The sequence below is a fragment of the Phaethon lepturus genome, unplaced genomic scaffold, assembly GCF_000687285.1.
Source record: "Phaethon lepturus isolate BGI_N335 unplaced genomic scaffold, ASM68728v1 scaffold39331, whole genome shotgun sequence".
Classification (NCBI taxonomy): Eukaryota; Metazoa; Chordata; class Aves; order Phaethontiformes; family Phaethontidae; genus Phaethon; species Phaethon lepturus.
The window spans coordinates 1-15,363 of record NW_010520521.1 but is presented as its reverse complement, the minus strand read 5'-3'; the positions used below and the strand labels follow the sequence as shown (position 1 = coordinate 15,363).

General features: G+C 47.1%; 1 protein-coding gene across 1 annotated transcript; it reads left to right on the top strand.

Annotated features, from left to right (window-relative positions):
• Positions 1-1,695: 1,695 nt before the first annotated feature.
• Positions 1,696-15,358, top strand: RPRD2 (regulation of nuclear pre-mRNA domain containing 2; the record flags this gene model as incomplete). The annotated part of the gene is given in 12 exon segments (XM_010297413.1): positions 1,696-1,834; positions 3,227-3,356; positions 5,970-6,070; positions 7,243-7,320; positions 8,635-8,687; positions 9,469-9,595; positions 10,507-10,682; positions 11,361-11,646; positions 12,005-12,280; positions 12,567-12,770; positions 13,441-14,962; positions 14,964-15,358. Coding segments are annotated over 12 exon segments (3,487 nt in total), but the record flags the coding sequence as incomplete, so codon positions are not given.
• Between the last annotated feature and the right edge of the window lie 5 nt (positions 15,359-15,363).

The following is a 15,363-nucleotide window of genomic DNA, read 5'->3' as shown; positions in this document are numbered from 1 at the left end:
CTAAATTAATTCTGCCTTGGCTGAGGTCCGTGTTCAGCCTTGTGGAAACAGTGGCGGAGGTGATGGTGCAAGCTGCGCTCCTTCCTTATGGCATTTGTCTTGAAGTTGGCTCTGGGTTTTTCTGCTGCATTTGAAGGCTGTGTATACGTTGAATCATTTAAATCAAAGGTTTATATATCTTCCAAGATCTGTTTCATGTTACCTCACAAGATCTGAAATCGGTGCTATCTCTGCTGGTGAATAACATTGCTGAGATCGAAAGAGCATCCAGTGACCAGTGGGTGAATTAGCAGTGGAGTGCTGCATTTTAATTAAGTTGCAGAAAACCTGTTTTGATGGGATGATGATCTGACAGATTATTGAGGCTGGCATTTTGGGGAAAGCTGGCCCTGAATCTTTTTGGGAAGGCAGGCGAGCGCAGCACCGCTCCGGTTGGATTTCCAGCCCTCCGGGCAGAGCGGAGTGTTCCTTGCTCAGCTTCTCGCTCAAACAAACAAACCCCAATCTGCCGTGTAAGCACGTTTAGGGTGAAGGCTGTAAATAACAGTTTCTGGTAACAAATCTTTGGGCTTGTCGTGTTTGTTGCCATAAAAGCTTATTCTAGGACATGGGAGCGGTGTTGGAGTAGCTTGGTTGGAGGGATGAAAAGTACTTTCAGCAAAAAATAGCTAGGAAAGACGTGAGGAGCAACGTTACAGGTGAGAAGCCAGCTGTGGTACTGGTGGAGGCAGCGGCTGTGTGATGCCTGGCTTGGGTCTCAAACCTTTGTCTGTGTGTCCCAGTAGCTGCTGCCAGCAAGGACAGCGGAGGGGACGGAGCCATGGGGAGTAAGGCTGTCCCAAGGGCTGGCTGTCCCTTTGGCCCACCATGATGTTCCTGCCCCAGGTTTGGGGTTGGACGATGTTTCTTGCTCACCCATCGGTCTGTAATGAGACTCGGCGGGTGCCAGCAATGAGCAAGAAGAATTGGTGCCGCTTGTAGGGGCTGTTGGAGGCTCTTTGCTTCATGACGTCAACCGGTTGAAGATTTGACAATCAAACCAAACTGAGCTTTTGCACATATCTTCAACTTTGCTTTCCTGAAGAGGCTGCCTTCTGTGAAAGATCTTCATTTTGACCAAACAACTTGCTAAATTATCCCTCAATATCAGTAGGTCAGCGCAGAGCTCATACGGTCAAAACGTTCCTGGCGCAAGCTTTTAAAGCGAGCTCACTGCGTGCCGGGACTCCTGTACGAGATGGGTGCTGCACCCAGGTTTGCTTGCTTGGTGCTGATTCCTCGTCCGGGATTGAGCCCTTCTGCAGGAAAGGTGTGCGAGAGCACAGGCAAGAGTTGTGTACAGAGAGGAGTCCCGGAAAGCACCAGCGTTTCGTGCCCAGCTTCCCGTATGCGAGCGCGCCATGTCGTTCATGAGCAAGGATTCTCTGCCTTATAATAAGGCTTTCAAATAATTGCATTCAGTATGCTAAAAATGAATTAACCCTGTATTTCTGTGGCTACAATCCTACTTTGGTGGACTCCTTGCCAGAAGTCTGTTGGTGGCCACTGACCCGCTTCTCCGCAGCGGAGAGGAACATTGGAAAAGAGGCAGGTGATAAAATTTAGCAATTGGTTTCCACTAAAAGCATGAGACCTTATTGTTGGCTGGAAAATACTCATGTAGTGGCTTTTCCTTAGGTGTGGTCTAAGGTGCGAATGAGTTTTGTGAAATTCCTGGCTTTATTTCTGGTTGCCTTTGAGCAGGAGGAGATCGCGGAGCTGACGGAGATTGAGTCGCTGCGGTGGGTGGTTTGGGGTTTTTCTGCGACAGATCATGAATGCGGGAGTGGTGTCAGTAAGGTTAAGCTCCCACCAAGGGCTCTGGACCAGGGATGATGCTAACAGCTTCCTGATGGGAAACCTGGACACCAGGAGAGCTGTGAGGTGCAGCCACGCCGCGGGAAGAGGCCCTGCCGAGGTAGGGACAACTGGAAAATGAAGCGAGATAGAGAATTAAGGGATTTGTAGATAAAAACTCTGATTACTAATGCGGCTGGGGTATAGCCGGAGTGGGTGTGACGCAGGGAAGGTGGGAGCCGGATAGAGCTCACGGGCACGTGGAACAAAACCATCTATTGTCACCGTTTCTATATTTAAATCCTCATATTGTGTCGTTAAATTAAGTAAAGAAGCTAATTAGCCTGTGGATGAGCTTACTGCACTACACACACTGTTACTGGCCAACTGAAGAAGAGATTTGATGAAATAATTACATTTGGAACCGAATATGAGGAAGATCAGAGGCGCATTTGGAGTACGACGGGGTGGGAGGTCTGGGTGCGAAGGTCAGTGCTGGCTCAGCAGGGACAGGGAGGGCTTTTTGGGAGAAACCGATCTCTGGAGGAGAAGGGATGGGGGATCCGGGGTCCTTTGTGTGCAGCACAAAAGCTGGTGCCTGGCTGGTGTTAAATCGCACGTCGGAAAGGGCTGTCCAGGCAGCCGGCAGCGCTTATTAAACATGTTACTAAACATTGGTTTATTAATAGGAGACATTTAAGGGGATGTGGAGAAGGTCTCTCCTTGTCTGTAGTAAGTGCCCTCTGGACAGCTATGGATGTAGGTACGTGCGTGGTAAAACCTCCCTGATAAAGCTGCCCATCTTAGAGACCGTTTCAAGCCATTACAGCTTAAAAAAAGGGAGATCCATACATGATGATTCTTAGCAAATATGAATAAGTAGCCTCTAAACTATTAAACGGTAGGTTGCACTGAGTCAGTAGCCAAATGGGGCAATGCTGGACGTTTGGAGACCGGACCAGACATGGACTCTGGGGTGGTTGATTTTTTTTTTTTTTTTCCCCCGTGCATAAGTTTGTGCCATTTTGTGTTTGACCTCTTACCACAGGCGATGCTGATCTTTCTGACTGTAGAGTTGTTCTTGCTGCACAGGAATTGTAGAAATAGCACAGGGTCAACAGCTTTTTGTGTCCTTCCTAAGCCCAAATCTGAGTCAAGGCTTGATGTTACCAAACATGTAGTTTTTGGGAAGAGCTGGAAATGATTTGTAAATTGAACTCTTCCGTTCCAGTCCCCAGTCAGACCGTTGGACTTACCCTTGGATGCGCCGTTGATGGAAATGCTGAAAAAATGCCCAAAAGCAGGCCAATAAATGTTGTTATCAAAATGCAGCTGACATGACTACTTCTACTGGATGATGAATCTGAATTTTTTTTTTTTTTGTCTTTAGCTGCCTTTCCTCATCGACTGAACCTTTTTTACTTGGCCAATGATGTCATACAGAACTGCAAGAGAAAAAATGCGATTGTCTTTCGTGATACGTTTGCGGAAGTGCTTCCTGAAGCTGCTTCGTTAGTGAAGTAAGTAACGGTGTGTTGGAAGGTTGAACGTCTCCAAAAAATGTGGATTTTTCTCCTAATGTCTCAAACTCTCTAGAAACATCAGCAAAATTTCAAGGATTTTGTTGGAATGACTGTGTGGGTTTGAGCTTCTCTACACGGAGAGTGCTAGAGCGGGCGTAAAGCTGGTTTTTAATCTGCGTGGGGGGTCTCGTTTGAGTAGAATTATCACATGAAGTGGTGCGAGGGGCAAGTCTTGCACCGATACGTGCGTGCTCCTGTAGCTCTGCCCTCCCCTGCCTCCTCGTGCTTGTGTGCAGACAGCGGTGGCTTGCGCTGCTGCTGGCGGGGCTGGTGGCAGACTCCGGGAGCTGCTGGCAGTGAGGAGTGGTGTGACAAGACAGGGAGGAGGAGGAGGTCTTCACAGTCTCCAGGGATCTGCCTATGGTCGACCACCATGAGAAGCAGCGTCACAGATGCCAGTCTAATCCCTGCCTGGCTCCTGCAAGCTTCTCTCTGCCTCCTGTGCTGCCGTACCCATCTGCTAAAACATTATTTCAAGGTAACGCATTCTCAAAGGTGGTTTTGTGCTCCGCTGGAAATCGGAGACTTTTAATTTAGTAGAGTAACGTTGGACAAAAAGATCTGATGCTGGCACGTGTCCAGGCGGGGGGAGCCCCGTCCCGTCGTTGCCCTGCTGTGAGGCAGGTTGCCTTACTGCCCTCTGTTTTGGTTTCCAAATACTTTCTCAAGCCAGATGGCCTTTAAGGGGCAGGAAATAGTGAAAATACAAAGCAGCTCCTTGGTAGTAAAGTGATGTTGCCGGTTTGTGTGTCTTTGGAACAGAGTTTGAAGCGGCAGATGGTTGAACGTAACGTGAGGCAGGGAAAAGGTTAAAGTTGGACTGCTCATTAGCTTATATTTAAATGTAAGTTGCCAGAAGAGAAAGTTGAAAATACCATTACTAGATGCCAACAATGAGGAGGAGGACTGAGAAAAAATTCTGGGAGCATCAGCTACCAAAGCAAAAGAGAGAAGGAAAAGCTGCAGAAGAATTGCAAGTTCCCAATCCTTTGATAGCCCCAACAGGCTTTACCAACCCCAGTCCTGTTCCAGAAATTGATATAGGAATGATTTAATAGGTAAAAGTTCTGTGAACTTGCTGTTTCCGCCTTTCAGTGTTTGTGTGCCATGGGGGTGTGACTTGGCTACCGTTTATGGACCCCACTGGAAGATTTTTGTCTCTTCCACATGCACTTCGCTGGCCCTGACAGGTGGTGTCATTCTGTCTGTCCCTCTGCAAAGCTTTGTGTGGCCAGGGACGGCAGTGTCACTCTGTGGCAGAATCTCCATCACCAACCTTCTTCCAGTCAGTTTAAAAAGCCATAAAAGTGGCCAGAAAACACGACTCTCTCCTGCGGCACTGAGCTGGAACATGAATGCAGCAGGGCTCGAAGTCGAACCAGACGGCTGCTCAGGTGGTCTTTTAAAAAGGACCTTCCCAACCCAAACGGTTCTGTGAAGCACGCTTTCTTCCGTAGCTCTGCCTGACAGGGCACCCACCACCCAAGGGTGTGGAGCAGCCCTGTTGCACTGGGTTTGGAGGCCCGCTGCAGTGCCAGCTGCTGCCCGGGTCCCACAGGGAGTGGCGGTGGCAGCTCTGCTTTCCAATTAGAGTTCATTATTCCGAGCTCGAATCCTCTGGGGCAGTCGCCTCTGGTTGTCGGCAGGGTTTGGGCTCGCATGCTGCCCTTGGAGTGCTAAATTTGGGGCGCGTGAACTTTAATGTGGGTTGCTTTGTAGAAAGCGTTCTTCGTTTGGGTGATTAGCAGGGTGACAACTGGTGCGATCGTGTGTTTTTCTTGTCTTATCCCAAGAGTTGTCCCTTGGGTCTCCACCCTTGTGTTGACTTGAAGGTCTAGGGAGAACACACTTTGAGAGTGGTTGCTTGCAGATGTTTTATTTGTCTTTTTTTTTTTTCCTTGAAACAGAAGCACCTGGACAAGATACACTATTTGACATCAGGCTATCTCCTTTTCTTTCTTTCTTTGGAGATTCTTACAGATGATATTGCTTAAGTCCCAAGGCCGATGCTGCTGGGCACAGAGGGGATGTGTGATCAGAGATGAGTGGGAGAGCTCGTCGTCTTGATGAACACCTCTGATCACTGCTATATAGTCACTTCTCTCTGAAGTAGTGACTCCGCTCTGTGAAGAGAGTAATGTTTTATTTCCCCCCCGCCCCCCAGAATAATCACTTTTTTTCCCAGAGCATCCATATAGAAAGCTGCTTTGGAAGAATAACAAATGTTTTTTTTCTTCCAATAAATCCTGTTGGTGGTCCTAGCCCTCTGAAACCTTCTAGTTTTACCCCAAAAAGGCCACGCCTGTGGCCACGATCCATTACGATGTGGAAGTGTGTGTATACTGAATTCCAAGCATGTGGGCTTGCTGCCCTGGTCTCGCTTGGGACCCCTTGCAGTAGAACTAAAGTTGTCGCCGAGAACTTCCCGGTCTGAAGGGTCTTTTGAAGTTTTGATTTAAACACATCATTATCTACATTATTATCCATTCTAAAATCACAAGAAACTACAGTGTGGGGGTAAAGAAAACCCACTATGCTCTTCTTTTTCAGGGATCCATCCGTTTCCAAATCTATCGAAAGAATCTTCAAAATCTGGGAGGACAGAAATGTGTACCCTGAGGAAACCATTTTGGCACTAAAAGAAGCTCTGAGTAAGTTACTCACCCTTTGCATTTCTTGCCTTAAAAACTGATGCGTGAGGTTAAAGAAAATGTTTGCAATCCCTGAGTAAAGTGAGTTTATCGGTTCTTTCTGCATTTGCACCTAGCACAGACTTTAAAGCAGCGAGGTGTTGCACGTGAGCAGCACTGAATTCATCTGCTTCACATTTTTTTGTACCTTTCTAAAGACAGCTCTGAATCCTTTCACGGAAGCTGGAATTATTCCAGCTGAGAGTAAACAGAACATGAAGGTAAAATGGTCCTACAAGTGCTGAACACGGTGCCCTGGTAGAGGGCTTGTGTCCCTTGGCTCTACCTTTGAGTCTGTCTTAGCAATAAGTTGTTTTGACTAATAATATTTGTGGTGTAGTAAAGAGGCTGGAAGCAAAGCTGGAGGGTGAAGTGTCCTCAAGTACTTATGAAAGAACTCTGCTTAAAAGCTGAAATGGATGATGTTAACTGGAAACACGTACAGTCAGTTAAAAACAGAAATTAGCCGATACTCAAATACTTGAAGGAAATCATTTTGCGTTTCTGCTTTACTTGGTTACGTCATTAAGAGCTACAGGTGCTTCAGGAAATCCTCACGTGTGGCTTTGAGAGCCAGTCGTCGTCATGGCAGGAGAAACATGGTGTCTCGGGTTCAGGTTTTGGCACGTGAAAAGGCTTTAGTTGGGTGTTGCAAGTTGGGAAGTGAAGTTCATGCGTGTATTCTGAAATCTCTAATTTTTGTAACATGAAAACAAAAATATTTCAGATTACTCCTAAATTAGATATTGTGGCTATTTTCCTGACTTGCATTACTTGCCTGTTGAATGCTGATTTCATAAAAGCCTACCTAAAGAGCCGAGCGATGTGGTTTTATTTTTAGATGCCTTGTGTTTTTCCTTTTTACTCTGGTCATTACTATGATATTTGAACTGTCTTAGTGTAAGGGCAAACAGAAACTTGATTTAAAACTGGAAGACCATCCCACAGGTTGCTGTATTCCTGAGTAAACTTAGGTTCTCTTGGGCATCCAGCAGCTCATCTCAAGAAGTTGGTCGAGGTATTTTAAAACAAATTTCTGTTCACTCTTTTACCGTGCAACCATATGGCACCAAAAACCAGATTCTTAAAGGAATCCCATAAGGCCAGACTGCAAAAAATGAAATGTTTTCCAGGTACCACTTTCAAAACTCAGAAGCAGCTGAAAGAAACTCTGAACAAACAACCGAATAAGCCGTGGAAGAAATCGCAAAGTAAGGAAACAATGTGAACAATGTGAACTCTCTGAACAGAAATTGCCTTGTTGAGGAACAGAAGAAAGGCGAGCCCAAACTGGGCAGAGTACCTGGACTAAAACATGAGCCAGCATGCGTCTTCCAGGCTTGTAAAGCTCCTTACAGACTAATATGTAAAGCACCAAGGAGTTGTTGCTAGAGAACCACTTTTTAAAAGGAATGAAATATGAAAAAAAAATAAAAATAAAAAATCTTTATGAGACCAGAGGTTATGAACAGCAAAGAGCTAGTGGAACCTCTTGGAAACTGGCGTTAGACTATTCAGAGATGGAGAGAAGACAGACAGAAGCATGTACTTTGGCAGCAGGAGGTGGACACTACCTTCATGCTCAGGAACACATCTTCAACAGCAAACTAGGTGCTAGGATGAAAGAAAACTGGAAGCTGTCAGTGCAGATAACGAACTTTTCCGTCCAACAGTACCAGGAGTGCAGTCTATCAGGAAATGCAATTATAATGTACCGATTTCACTAATCTCATTAGACGCTAAAGCCTTGAATGGTCCGTAAAGCGAGATGGTGGAACATTAGGTGTAAGATGCGGCTTGCGCCCGCCTGTACAAGTGCTGAGATCAGAAGGTTAACAAAAGAGTTTGGAAGCGTTTATTACTTGGCTTAACATCACAAGCTGCTTTCCCAAACAAAAATGTGCTATACTCAGCATGGATGAAGGGCTTAGCATTTTGCTTCTTATCAAATGTTTCTCCTGTTTTGTCCAGAAACCAATGGATTTAGTATCTCTTGACCATGGGTTTTGTTCCCCTGGCTCTGTTAATAAGATGTCAGACTAGAGCTATAAGAGCTTTTAAGGTTGAGATCATGGTTAGGCCTAGTAAGTACCGAAGGGAGGCCCTGTCTGAAGGAAACGCTGAGCTGTGTGTGTCAGCTCTAAGTCTGGCACTTAGGAAATAATATTAATGTTCCTTGTAGAGAGGTATAAACTCATCGGATAAGGCTGTTAGATCAACCCTTGCAGGGACTTGTCTTCCCAACTGTAGAGCTGGAAAAGGTATGCGCAGTAAATTTTTGTAGCATGTTAAATAAAAAGTGATAGTAGAATTTGTTGACCTCAGTCACAACCTAGCTGCACATGACTGTGTCCCCATTAGCTAACGGAAAGCCAGAGCATTGAGGGACATCTGTGTGGAGGGGAAAATAGCCTGCGAGTCTTATGCTGAATTATGTTAAAATATTTTTTTATTAGAACTGCCTTTTGTGACTTAATTTTAGTTGGGCTCCTTGGATTCTTTATACTTTTTCTTTATTCCAACAGCATCCACAAACCCGAAAGCTGCTTTGAAGTCCAAGATCGTTGCTGAATTCAGAGTAAGTCTGCGAGTGGAAATATTCTGTTGCACTAACCTCCGTCCTTGGGCTGTAGCTTACATCCACCAGCGCTATCGGCTTGGTGGGAAGCTTGGGCATTTGGTGTCTTTTTCTTCCTTGGCATAATGCCGGCTTAGACTCCATTGTGAGTTTTGTTAGGCCTGCCACCCCTTCTGTGCGCTGTTAGGGACAAGAAGGCAGCTGGAAAGCATTTGGAGCGGTGTGGAGGCTCCCAACAGAAGCACTCGTTTTCATTTGGGGTAACCTTGTACAAGAGAGCAGTTTGCCTTCTCGGGAGCTGCATGAAAACCACAGGTCCTGCACTTGGAGGGGCTGGCTGTTACGGACGGCGCTGACCGAGGCATACGGTCAGGTCGTCCTAGTGAAGGAGGAGTTTAGGGTGGCTGAGGAGTTGGTAGCAAGAAATTTATCTAAATTAGGTCCCACAAAGGAGTGTGGTGCGTTAATGAAATGCATGGGCATTAGGAGAGTAAAAAAAAAAAGGAAAATAAAAAAGGCCTGTCCCTACTCTTAACTGTCATAGCCAGGAGGCTTGTAGAATTACAGCCCCTGCCTGAGCCCGAGTCTGCTCATCTGTTTGACTTGCGCTTAAAAATCCAGAGTTTCGCCCTGTTCGTTTCTGTGTTAGCTCTTGTTCGGAAATGGCCTTGACCCAGGGCGTTGTTTGTCGCTAAAGCAGGTCTGTGCTGTTAGCTCTGTGCAGCAGGGCTTCTCTTCCGCGGAATGTGATGAGGATGCTTTTCTTGTTTGATTTTTTCAGCCACAGTCTCTCATTGATGAGTTGCTATTATATAAGCGCTCGGAAGACCAGATAGAACTGAAAGAGAAGCAGCTTTCCACTATGAGAGTGGATGTGTGCAGCACTGAAACACTTAAGTGTTTAAAAGGTAAAGACAGCGTATAACGTATGAAACGTGACATAATTGAGAGGCGCACATATGTGTCCTAACAGTTGTAGGAGCTCCTTGGTTCTGTTGAGCCTTAGACCAGAAATCAGACTGTGTCTGTAAAATGCCAAAATTTCAAAGTGCAGTTAAGAACCACCAAGCAGGAGCCTACAACCTTTGTTAATTTGAACCTGTTCGTAGAAACCCACAGATAGAGAGCTCAGACAAAGCGGAAGCGATGAAGCTGTATTTTGTGCTATTCAAATATGCCCTCGTGTATCGTTTAAAAACATGCAGTGTTCTTACTTCAGAACCCCTTAAATAATTTTGGATTTAAGTTAAGGCATCCATTGGCAGCTGCGGTTTGAGAATGCTGGCTCTGAGTCCGATAGCAAGCAGTGCTTATTAGTGGTAAATGAACTGAGTTAATATTGAGCTGTATTAACAGGAAATTTAATTGTAAAACTGCAGATAGCTCTAGCTGTGCTTGGTAATTTGTGACCGCAGTCTTCGAAAATGGTCGTTTACAGCTGAGGTAACTCACAGATGTTGTGAACCCCAACGATGGTAGGAACCCTTGGAATATGGTAATGAAGGAAAAATAAAACTCAAGATTTTTGCCTCTTCCAAAATGAAAGTGTGCTCTCCGGGTAGTTGAAAGAGTAAAATTCTACACTTCTGTGTCTTGAGCTTATTTATCACTAACAACTAGTTTAAAAACAATATATACTGCTAGCAACTTGGCCTCTTTTTGTAATGGATAGCAGTGGGTGAATGGGGCAGTCTGGGGAGCGTACGGCGTGATGCGGTGTCCGTTGTCTGAACTTCCCGGTCGCTGCTGTTGAGGATGCACTTCTGAGAGCTGATTTCCTGTTTGGCAGCTTATTTACATGGTGTTAATCTCCTTGCAGACAAAACGGGAGGAAAGAAGTTCTCCAAGGAGTTTGAAGAAGCAAGTTCAAAGCTGGAAGAGTTTGTAAATGGCTTAGACAAGCAAGTGAAAAATGGCCCCTCTCTCACGGAAGCCCTGGAGAACGCTGGTATATTTTATGAAGCACAGTATAAGGAAGTCAAGGTGGTAGCAAATGTAAGTACGCTTTTCCTCGATCCCCCTCAGGTGGACTGACATCTACCTGCGTTCATTAAGCATCTCAGAAGCTAGAAAATGCATCCTCTCTATTCGCAAATTAAAAAGTTTGGTGTGATAGTTGTACAAACGGTTTCAAAAGAGAGCAGAGCTGAAGGGTTGGGCAAGAAAAGGAGATGCTACAAAAATCCATGGGTCAGAAGCTCAATTCTTACATGTTGCTGGAATTTTGTAGCCCCTCTGGATTTTTAAACTGTGGCAAAATTATAGTTAGTCTTAACAAATCCTGAATTCTGGAAACTGCACAAGTTGTGATTGATACGCGAACTAGATGAACAAACAAAGAAAGAATTCAGTAAAGCATTGTAAAAACAACCAACCCCTCCCAACCCTACCAGAAATCCCCCCAAACCAGCAGCATATTTGTTATAAAACTTCTTTTTTTAAATGAAGATTGTTTTAAGTCATGGGAAAAAACGTTTTATCTTCCCCTTTTTTTGTGGTCCTTGCTCTGCAAGTCACACTGAAAAGCTGAGTTCTTACTGCAGAGTTCTCACTGCAGGGTACAGGTAATTCGAAGTGGATTTCTAAGGCTCTGCGTTAGTCTTGTTACGGAAGCGATTGAGGCACGCTGTCTGCCTATAAAAGACACTCAGTCCGATGTCTGTTCTTTCTTAGGCTTATAAAACATTTGCTAATCGAGTGAGCAATCTAAAGAAAAAGCTAGACCAGTTGAAAGCAACGCTTCCCGATCCAGAGGAATCTCCTGTCCCTTCTCCAAGTATGGATGCCCCATCTCCGACAGGCTCCGAGTCCCCTTTTCAGGGGATGGGGGAGGAGGATAACTCCCGGTCTCCGGTGGCCGGAAGCCGCAAGACTGTATCTCCGGAGCCTGTGACGGATAATCGGGATGTGGAAGACATGGAGCTCTCTGATGTGGAAGATGATTCGTCTAAAATTATCGGTACGTTCTGCGGGAGCAGCAAGAGTAATTGTCCTGTAGAAATTACACTGAGACAAAATGGCCCTTTCAAGCCTCTTTTGGGATGTAGCGGATGTGCAAAGCCCTTGTGGGGCTGCAGGTTGGTGCTGTTGGGTCTTGGTCTCCAGCCCCAGTCCTCTGATGCAATCGGGGAAGTCCCAATCTAGCCATGATTGCTCCCATCTCCCAAACCACTCATCGAATATGTTTTTACATAGCTTATGGGAATCAGACCTAACGTGCCAAATGATGAGGATCCCATTGAAAATCCTGTACCCTGAGTAATTCTTTGGGGACCGAGTGACGGTTCTGGTCTTGTTCTCCCTCTCCCCTGATGCAGTGGAAGAGAGGAAGGAGAAGCAGACTGCTCCAGCTTCGGCACCTGCGAAGACTGAAAGCATCCCCAAAGCGGTGCCGTCTACTGCTGCAGCGGGCACAACTTCAGTGACGGTGACGACACCTGCCCAGACTCCTCCGACTCCTCCAGCTCCAAAGGTGGTGAGCGCAGCGCCCGTCCCTCCGTCGCCAGCGCTTGCGTTGCCCAACCTGGCCAATGTGGACCTGGCAAAGATCAGCTCCATTCTTAGCAGTTTAACTTCTGTAATGAAAAATACAGGTGAGTGCTGAAAGCGATACTAGCCCAGGTGTTTGGTTAATGGAGCTAACAATGGATTTATGTTTTGTAATCTTTTGAAGCTTTAATTGTCTCAAAATAAAAATGAATGAGTTACTACTTAAAAGATCTGGCTCAGTCTCTGTGACACACGACTGTCGGCTTCGTGAGCTTCTCCTTGCTCACGCTCGGTGGAGCTCTGCTGCAGTTGTATCTGTGGAAAACTTGAGCCAAAAACCCGTTCCGTTAATGAAGCAACGTACGTGAGTGGTGTGTGCTTCCGTCCTAGGTGTCAGTCCTGCCTCGAGACCTTCTCCGGGAACCCCGACGAGCCCAACAGCTCTTACTAGTGGCCTGAAGACTCCTGTCATGGGGACTCCATCTGCTCCTACAAATCCGTTGGCAAATATTCTCTCCAAAGTTGAAATAACTCCTGAAAGTATTTTGTCTGCTCTCTCCAAAACCCAGGCTCAGACTGCACCAGCATTGCAAGGTAACAGAGTGGGTCTTCGAGGGAATGGCTGTGTATTTCATGGCAGCGGCCACGCTGAAACGTGCCGCTCTGCTTATCCTGAAGGGAGAAAAACTTCTTTGGAATGTATTACGTCTTTGGCAAATGCAGATGACTTTTCCTCAGGTAGCATACATGTTACAGACCAGTCAATTTTATTACTTTTCTGGACATCGTTGTATTTTTGCCGTGACCAAAGCACACTTATCCGGAACACTTCGTGGAAGGGGGCTGAACGGCACAGGAAACAAGAGAGCTCTTTGTAGTTTCCCCGTGCCTCCGAGAGCATTTTTTTTAGAGCAGAAGATTTCCCAGAGGTGCTGCTCCTGCACCTTGCATGTGTAACCCTGGTCAGTAATGCAGTGGTTTTTTTAACACCTGGCTACAAAGCCAGGATGAGTGATTACCCAAGGTGTTCAGATGTATGTTGCAATTTATATTTATAGATCAGTCTAAGCCCCTGGCAAAAGTGGGTGCTAATGTCAGTACTAATGCAGCAAAATCCACTCGTTTTCCTGGCTAAAACATGAAGTTGTTTTAAGGAACGACATCTGTGGTACAAATGCCAAAACCATTCCCTTGACAGTGGCTCAGGTTGACTTGCCTCGTACCTGAATATCTGAACGCAGCGGTTTTTTTGGTTTTTTTTCAGGTTTGTCATCCTTACTTCAGAGTGTTGCTGGAAATACCGTTCAGTCAAGCGAAACCGCGTCGCAGAGCACTTCAGCATCGCCAGCCAACACGACTGTTCCTTGCTTGAAGGGGAGGAATATTCCTTCCAATACTCAGTCCTTTATATCCAAAAGTTTTGGTTACTCTCCAAACTCATCTACCGCTGAGGTTTCCTCAACTTCAGTTAATAAGGCTCCCGTTGGACATACCCCAGTGCCGTCAAGCTCCAGTTTTAAGCCGCCAACCAATTCCCTGGGATTTTCCAGTTCCCACCCTACCAGTCCCTCTTCCCTTTTGCCAACAGAAACCTCACTGGGTCAATCCTCTGAAATTTCAAAAGCGAAGCTGGAATCTGAACCCCCTTCTCCCAGCCTGGAGATGAAGATACACAATTTTTTGAAGGGAAATCCCGGCTTCAGCGGTCTGAACTTGAATATTCCAATTCTCAGCAGCTTAGGGTCCAGCATTGCAACGGAAAGTCACGCGTCTGACTTCCAGCGTGGTCCTACCAGCACTTCCATGGACAATGTGGACGGAACACCGGTGCGTGATGAGCGAAGCGGGACGCCCACCCAGGACGAGATGATGGATAAGCCGACGTCGAGCAACGTCGACACTATCTCCCTGCTGTCGAAAATCATGAGCCCTGGTTCTTCTACTCCCAGCAGCACGAGGTCACCTCTTCAGAGCCGGGATGACGGATATTCCCAAGAACTTTCCAATTCCGTGCACAGTTACCGGCCCTTCGGCCTTGGCAGAGAGTCTCCAGCTGGCCTGTACAAGCAATCTGCAGACAGCATGGAGATACCCTCCTCTTTAATGGACTCCTCCCAGGAGAAGTTTTACCCAGACACCTCTTTTCAAGAAGACGAAGATTACCGTGACTTCGATTACTCCGGGCCACCGCCATCAGCCATGCTAAACCTGGAGAAGAAGCCGGCCAAGTCTATCTTGAAATCGAGTAAACTCTCTGAAGCTGCAGAGTACCAGCCGGTCCTGTCCAGCTATGGTCAAAGATCGCAGGAGTTTGGTGTGAAGTCATCCTTCCCTCAGTCAATGAGGTCTATTCTTGATCAGAGCGAGAGCTGCGACCCGCTGGCGTCATCTCCGGGGATGTATGGGAGCTACGGCCTCCGGGGAAACGACTCTGCCTCCGACGGCTCCCCTTCGCCCAGCAAGAAGGACACGTTTTTCACACCGGACTCCAATCACAACAACTTACCGAAATCGGTGGTGCACTCTGGCCTCTCGCAGAAGCAATACCCAGACTCGCCCCACTCGATTCCCCACCGCTCGCTTTTCTCTTCTCAGAACGCCCTCTCCAGCCCCGCGGGCAGAGCGCCCACGGCAAGCGTAGAGAAATCATTGGGTTCTTCCATTTCCGCCACGTCGACCATCGAGTTCAAGAACATGCTCAAAAATGCTTCTCGTAAGCCCTCCGAGGAGAAGCATTTTGGCCAGATTTCCAAAAGTGGCTCCGGTGAGGGGGTGGGCCGGAGCTCCCAAGGGAGAGCCGCAGCCGCAGGAGGAGCACTACCGCATAGAGACCAGGGTCTCCTCGTCCTGCTTGGACTTGCCCGACAGCACCGAGGAGAAAGGGGCCCCCATCGAAACGCTGGGTTACCACAACGCCTCGAGCAGGGGGATGTCGGGAGAGCCCATCCAGACCGTGGAGTCCATCCGGGTTCTGGGGAAGGGGAATAGAGGACACGGGCGAGAGGCGAGCCGAGCAGCGGGGTGGTTCGAGATGAGCAGCGGCGGGAGCGCCTTCGATAACGGGCCCTCGGGCACGTCGGAGCTGCCCGGCATGGGGGGATTCCCGGCGCCGTACAAGGAGCACGTGCCGTCCTTCCAGGAGAGCGTCAACAACTTCCGAACAAACAACTTCAGCCCCGCTTTTGAG